This window comes from Aphanomyces invadans (genome assembly GCF_000520115.1).
Source record: "Aphanomyces invadans strain NJM9701 unplaced genomic scaffold supercont1.4, whole genome shotgun sequence".
Lineage (NCBI taxonomy): Eukaryota > Oomycota > Saprolegniomycetes > Saprolegniales > Verrucalvaceae > Aphanomyces > Aphanomyces invadans.
In genome coordinates, this window is record NW_008580149.1 from 718617 (window position 1) to 726343 (window position 7727).

The 7727-nt window shown below is 54.4% G+C and overlaps 1 protein-coding gene across 1 annotated transcript; it reads right to left on the reverse strand.

Annotated features, from left to right (window-relative positions):
* Nucleotides 1–327: 327 nt before the first annotated feature.
* H310_02712 (hypothetical protein) lies at nt 328–6930 on the reverse strand. Its single transcript, XM_008866309.1, has 17 exons — nt 6768–6930; nt 6651–6713; nt 6409–6600; nt 6084–6364; nt 5292–5503; nt 4627–4920; nt 4287–4442; nt 4037–4164; nt 3634–3814; nt 3359–3486; nt 2915–3223; nt 2713–2847; nt 2163–2412; nt 1844–2062; nt 1199–1522; nt 626–858; nt 328–580 (listed from the first exon to the last, which is right to left on the reverse strand). The coding sequence occupies exons 1-17, from the start codon at nt 6905–6907 to the stop codon at nt 511–513; spliced, it is 3315 nt and encodes a 1104-aa protein (XP_008864531.1). The 5' UTR covers nt 6908–6930; the 3' UTR covers nt 328–510.
* Between the last annotated feature and the right edge of the window lie 797 nt (nt 6931–7727).

Consider the following 7727-nt stretch of genomic DNA (forward strand, 5'->3'; position numbering starts at 1 on the left):
CCCTGACAGACGTCGCATGGTTTACCGCGAGAGGACCGAGAAAGAAAACGAACGGCATGGTACACCATCGTCTCTTGACGCACAAGGGACTGCCGGTCGACGTGGAGAGATGTCGACATGGTTCATCTCTCTTGGAGTCCTTGGGTTGGGACCAACGTAACGTTGGAGCTGACCAAGTGTGTGCAGTGTGAATTTTCGAGCTATCTCGCAAGGACGCAGGCAGAGCGACGTGTCAGTTGTACCTCGCTCGAGTCGAGCGCACATCGCTGGATGGTGTGTTGTGCCTTGATCGAGATCCAGAGCTTGGACGACATGGACCTACCACGTACTGGGACGAGGACAGTCCCGGCACAAGAAGAGCAGCGACCGAGTCCCCGAACCATCCCGACGCAAAAGCAAAAAGGGCTCCAACAATGAAAACTTGGACCAAATTTCAACACACCACGTCCCAGCGCTAGAAAATCTGCACGCTTTGAATCCAAAATCGATGGAGCGGCGACATTGTCGCGTCTAAAATCCAAAGCGCAGCGGCGTGCGAAGCGGCGTTTTCGCGTGCTTGTTGCTCCGGCCGGGGGTGACCCTAATCGACAAGTCGTGAGCGGTCGCGACTCGTTGCGAGTCGTACATGGCGTGTTTCGACGCGGTTTTCGCCTTTTTTGCAAGCCGCTCCTCTTGCTCGAGGGCAAACTGGTCCTTCTCGTGCTGCATCGCCATCTCGTGCTCCATGTCAGCACGTTCGTGCCGTTCCTTGGCGCGCTTGAGCAGTCGCGACTTGTAGCTTTCTTTGACACTGAAAAACATCGGACCGAGCTCGGCGAGCCATTCGCCTTCCACCGAGGTCGCGCACTGCATGTATTCCTACACAATAGCGCACACACCACCACCCGATCAACACCACTGCACTCGCAGCCCCAACCACGTCGCCACAAAACGCGCCAGTCGACCCGACTAAAACCACGGACTCCATCAAATCCAGCACGACTGCCGGCGCAGGACATTATTCACACGAGCTTTCACGACCTGCATCGTCATGCACGAAAGGTTGGATGGAAGACATCGACACCATCCTGTTGCCGTCTCCAACAACGTGGTAATACTCGCGACAACTCGACCACCCCAACAGTCGCACACAATGCGCATGCATGACAGAGCACGCAATCCAAACAACATCGACTTGCGGACTTGTCCGCTTTCTTACCTTGGTCGTGTAAATGAGTTCGTGGTACACGACAAAGTCGGGCGTGTACCCGAGACCAAACAACGACGAGCTCGGGTGCAAGTTGCACGGCATGCCGGTCAGCATGTTGACGTATTCGCCGATGCCTTTGATTTGCGCCGAGTTGTAAAAGTAGGCCGAGCAAATGGCTTTGCGTACGACGTCCCAGTGCGTCCCACAAGTGGTGAGCGGCATCTTTTGCTGCTTCATGATGTCGACGAGTTGCTCGCGAACTTCACGCGCTTTGCGCATGCCCTTGGAGTGGATGTAATGGTCGTTCGCCCACGATTGCGAATAATTGTTGGCCTGCAAGCGCACATTTAAAGTCAAGTCTGGCAGAGCCGTTGGCGACAAAGGATGCCCACTCTAAAACTCTGTACAGCCACGTGCAACGTGCCCTCACGTCCACTCAAAACTTCGACTGCTCGACGACCGGACAATGGGTGAGCGTCAGCCATTTATTCAACGACACACGTGCATCCGTTCCGAGAACGCCAGTCCGAAAGAATAGCACTTGGAGCCGAAAAGAATAGCACTTGGAGAGCAATCCACATATCCACGAAGAATAAAGACAGTGCAATTGGCATTTCCCATCAAAGAGTACCACGCGCTCCCTGACGCACGCACCTCCCACTGCTTGTACACGTTGAGCAAGGTCAAATGGTCGCTCTCGGGCACGAAAAACTTTTCCCGTGCGGCGTCCGACTCTTCTTCGCGGTCCTTGGGGCGGAAAAATACACTCGGGACACTCAGCATCGACACCACGATCAGGACTTCTGCCGTACAACCCAGCGTTTCTGAAAACAACAGCATCTTGGCAAGTGGCGGGTCCAGTGGAAACGTGATCTAATAGCTGTCCATGTCAACAACGGCACTCAACAACAACAGAGCCATCATGAGCGTCCCAATCCAGGGTTTCAATTCGTCCTCACATATCGAGACGCACCATGCGCTTGCCCATTTCCGTCAGCTCGCCCGTGTTGTCGAGCGCGCCAAGCACCCACAATTGGTACATGGAATTCGTTATATTGTCTTGGGGCGGCGGGTCCATAAAGTCAAACTCGAGCAGGTTCTTCACGCCGAGCGACTTTAGCAAGAGAACGATGTATCCCAAGTTGGTGCGCTGGATTTCCGGCACTTGGGCATCCATCATTTCGTTGCAAAATTGGCGTTCCGTGTACAAGCGGTAGCACACGCTAGAAATGGACATCAAGACGGAAAGACGAAGTGCATTTGGAGAGAGGTCGGGTCACGATCCGAAGACAACCCTCGATGCAAATCGCCTCCAGCGATACATCCAGTGGGGTAGCATGCATGTGTGCTCAAACGCCAGCGATTTTATGTGCAAACATGAACAGTTTCACCAAAAAACTTTCAACTTGCTGCCAGCACACACGAATTGGGAAGTTAAATAAGTGCCAAAACAATACCAGGCGCTGCACAATTTTAAATCGTCACAGGTTGCACGAAAGACCATCGCGCATTCAATAGCGTACCCTGGCCCCGTTCGCCCGGCGCGTCCGGCACGCTGATTCGCATTTTGCTGCGACACGGGCGTAATTTGAAGCGCGTCCATGCCAATGCGGGGGTTGTACACCTTGATTTTGCAGAACCCTGCGTCAATCACATACCTAGGCAGAGGTCGCCGTTAGATCGCTTCCTAGCCATGCATCCCAACGACAGCGCACGATGCTGTACCGGATCCCGTCAACAGTTAGACTGGTTTCAGCAATGTTGGTCGATACGATGCACTTGCGAATGTCGCTTGCGTCGAAAATTTTGGCCTGCAGATCGGCGGGCAGCTGCGAGTACATGGGAAGGACCATGAGCGGCGGCGCGCCGTCGACTTTACCCATGCGTTCAGCCAAAACGTAGCAGGTTGCTTCAATGTCTTCTTGGCCCGTCATGAACACAAGAATGTCACCCTTTGGGTGGCTCAAATGGATGGTCATCACTTGCTTCACGGCCGCGTCGACGTAGTCTTCCGCCGGCGATTTCGCATACATCCTAGTGGTTGCAAGTTGTCGTCAGGTATATAAATTCTCTGTATCACGTGCACACGGATGGAAGCGCATTGCCCAGCCATGCCACGACAGGTGTGCAAAAACCACATCACGTTGTGCCGATGGAGCGAACACTTACGTGTCTACTTTGAACGTACGCCCGGGAATGGTGAAGAGCGGGACACCGCCAAAAAAGTTGGCGAATTTTTCCGCGTCCAGAGTCGCGCTCGTCACGATCAGTTTAAAATCACGCCGCCGCTGCACCACCTACAACAGCGCCACCGCAACATTGAGCAGGTCGTCGCGCAGGCGAGTCCATGGCACTTGTATACTCGAGCAAGCCATATTCAAAACCAGACTCCAATCCCACGTCAGGTTTTTGGGAAAACACACACACAATCGGCCCCGTGGTACCTTTCGCAAGATTCCAAACAATACGTCCGTGTTTAGCGCTCGTTCGTGCGCTTCGTCCATAATGACCGCGCTGTAGCTGTCCAAGTCGGCTTCCCGCAGCGACTCGCGCAGGAGCACCCCCTCCGTCATGTACTTGATGATGGTCTTGTCGCAAGTCAAGTCTTCAAATCGAATTGCATACCTATTCTCCATCACAAATTCAGCAAGGACGGCCTCCACGGGCCAAGCTCGGATGTTGGCAGCTTGATAAAACACTTCAACGCGTCCACATGAAACGCAGTGAGATCGAGGAAGCCGCGCATGGACACACCGATCGAGGCGATCCCGTTTTTGTGCAAGCCCCTCCGGAACAAAAACGCCACGACATCCTCGAGAGCGACGCTGCATGAGTCAACTAACGTACCCGCACTCGTCGCCAAGATTCACACCCATCTCCTCACTGACGCGCTGGGCCACCGACATGGCTGCCACGCGGCGCGGCTGGGTGCACCCGATCGTTCCAAACTTGGAGTACCCATCTTCGTGCATGTACTAAATAAACAATACAGCCACAACGCCGTCATGTTAGGTGGATTCGATGGGTCGAGCGGCTTCGCTCGCTTCATGCCATTCCATGCATGGCAGCATGGACGTGAATCAAGTTTAGATCGTACTTGGGTTAACTGGGTCGTTTTCCCGCTGCCCGTTTCCCCAACAATTACGACAATTTGATTGTCTCGGATCACTTGCATGAGCTCGTCGCGGCACTGAAAGATCGGGAGGTACCGCCGTTGCTCTGCAATCGTGTGGGACTTGGCAAACTCGCTCACCTACCAGGCGTCACCGACCCCCCGCGTTAGGAATGCCTGCTACGACATGGAGTCGGGAAATTCCATGGCGGTACAGCCAACGCGACTGGCATAGCCGACTAGGTACAGCCAACGCGACTGGCATAGTCCGACTGGACAAGCAACTTGCTCGCAAAATCGACAACATCAACAATGTGCCGCCTACCGCTTGAATTTTCTTCTTCATGTGGGTCGAAAATTGGCTCTCGTTCTTGTAATTCAAGTCGTCGTCGACTGCATCAGCAGCGGCGGGCAACGCATTCCCGTCTTCGTCGACGTTCGTGTCGGGGGCAGCAATTCCCATGACGTCGCCCATGCGGGACCCACCGAGTTCCCAAAACCGCTTGCGCATTTTCGAGCGTTCGCGCTGATCGCGCACTTCGCGTAGCAACTCACTGCCTTTGCGCGCGCACACGGCCAAGTCGGACGTGGCATCTTTCACTGTCGCAACCATCTCCACCTACAGTCCAACGTCACGAACGACGCACGAAAAACGATCGCACGATAAACGCAAGTCATGCGCACAATGTGAGACATGTGCAGAGTGCCACAAGTTACAGCACGAACCCCGGTCGCTTAACACGAGATGAAGACAGCACGGACATAACGTCCATAGCTTCTGAAAATCGCAAATTCAAAACCAGTTCTGTAGCCTCAAAGCACGCGTAAAAGGCCACACGCCTGTCGGTCTGTCGCCGCCACGCGGGCAACACTGGTGGAGTTTACGCGTCCCGAAAAAAACCCAATTCGAGCCATGGCGAATGGAAACCAGCATTTCGACGGGACATCCTCGACACTGCCACGACCGACGACACGTCGTCCGAGCCCTACCTGGGTCGTGAACGACACGCGGCCGTCCAGAAATGGCGGCTTTGTGTTGTGCACCATGATTTGCACGCGCGCGTCCAGCTCGTCGTCGAATTCCGTGTCGACTTCGGTCGTCGCCATCACGCCACTCGTCAGGAGTCGGTTGTTCTCCCACGCTTCTTGGTCTTGGTTGAGCGCCGACGCGCGTGCAGACTTGCCACGCAACTTGAGCTCCCCTATCGCGGCGACCACATTACGGCGATGCTCCCACAATGTCGTTGCAAAAACGCACGGGGTGTCGGCGCCTGCGCGCCACTGACCCACACAAACAAAAAGAGAGTCACGATCGTGCTGCAAATCCCCGCCATGGACGCGCCATATTGACCGCAAAATCGCTCCAACACGGATGAACATCGACACATGCAACACGACCAACGGCGAAAAACGACCCATGCTGTGGTGGACAAAACTGGTGGGCGACGAGCTACGTCCACGAGCAACGACGTCATGACGTTCCCGCCACTCCAGACTACTCCAAGAAGGAGCACGCATCGAAAGTTCAGCCAAAGTGGTTGACAAAGTGCATCCAACGTGGGGTCAGCGACGCCCATTTCAACTCCAGCAGGAAGGGCTTGCTCCGTCGCACCGAGCTGGACTCCACCGCAAGACGTTGGCGTACCGAACATGATCTTCACTATGCGGTGCCACGCAACGCGATTCCCACGGCAGGGTACATGCAAAGACACGAGTTGCAGCACGTCGACCAGCACAAGCGTGAAAGCACCTCAATGCACGTGCGACGAACTCAGGCAGTACCTCGCTGACGTTGGCGCAGCATTTCTTCCTCTTTTTTCTGAAACTTGGCCTCGTTGCCGACAAACGAGTCGTGCGCGAGCTCGTCGCCCATGTAAAACTGCCGATCGAAGCTTTCTTCTTCGTCGTCGTCGTACGATTTCTTTGCGAGATCGCCGCGGCCCAAATGATGGCGGGTTTCTTTCGCCATCAAGTCGCCACCTCTTGCCAAACTGGACATCGCCGCTGACGTCGATGGAGTGTCGCGGCTGGGCGTGGACGACGCCGATGATCGCATTGGAGACCTGGAGAATACCCATCACATCATGCGATGGTGTGCTGGACGTACGGGGTCGGCGCGTCCCAATCTGATTGCTTCGACGTCGAATGCAGCTGCTCGGGTTCTTCCCAATCGCTTGAATTCAACCCAAGCCCCGATCGAGTGCTAGATGGTGCTGGTGACGGCTTCTCAACCCATGTGGACGGTGTGGACGCGGCCGACAAAGTTGACGGTGTGGATGGCACGGACAAGTCCCGACGACTGCTGGTGCATACATCCATGAGGGGAGACTACAACGAGGTTTGGTATACCTGGTAGGACTAGATCGACGTGATGAACGACGATGATCACTGAATTCACGGGACGATTCGCGGCTTCGATCATGTTGTGAGGACACGATGGGAAGAGTGCTTCGATGAAGCACGTACCGAGGGGTTTCTCGATGTCGGGAATCGCGAGACGTGTCGGACTTGCCATCTCTGGAGTCACGTCGATAGGAACTGCTTCGTCGGGGGCTCCGACGAGGACTCCAACTTCGGCTGCGGCGGCGATGATCCCGGCTGCTCATGTCCCTGCACGCTTGCAATTGTGATTCCTCTATGAATACATACCTGTTGCAAATGATATTGTGTGCATTTCCATACAACATTGCAGAAAACCTGTTTCATTTCATATTGCGTTGTTTTCGGCGACAGCTTGACTGACGATGCTCCTCTGAGCGTCACAGCGCCTTCCTTATGTGACGATTGCACTGAGGTACGAAGTGTGCATGGTTGCGCGTCATGACATGGTCCCACAACCAGCGACATTCAATGGTTGCGAACAGACTTGGTACTGGTTCGCATCCAGCACATGTGTGTGCAGACCCCCATGACGGACGAGTCCACCCTCACCCGGTTTATCTGAATTATCACTTGATCTCAACGACGAGCCAATATTGGTTCAAGGTAGAAAGCTTGCCGCTTGACAACATCCTCGAAGTACTCGGACCTGGCTGCTGCATCCTCCACCACGAAAGACGACAAACTCTTGTGCGCAGCTTACGCCACGGGCAGCAGATCGTCGTACGGTTTTCCCTCAAACACGCCAAAACGTTCATCCGCGTCGCTTCCGACAACTGAGACAACCACGAGCCTCTCGAGCTCCTCGGTATTCTGTCGACTTTTTGAAGGGGAAAAGCTAACTTGCGCGTGTTTTTTGGATATAATAGAGACTTTTAGCAAGTCCGGAATTTCACCAGTTTACAGACTATTGACTTCCTTCGATTTTGCTGAAGTCTGAAGTGCGAAGTCTGATGAATTCCAGTTTAGCAAGTCTAAAATGAGCTCACGCCATTCTTCGAAATGCAACCTCATCAACACCGATTCATCCACCGCTCTCGCTTGCCT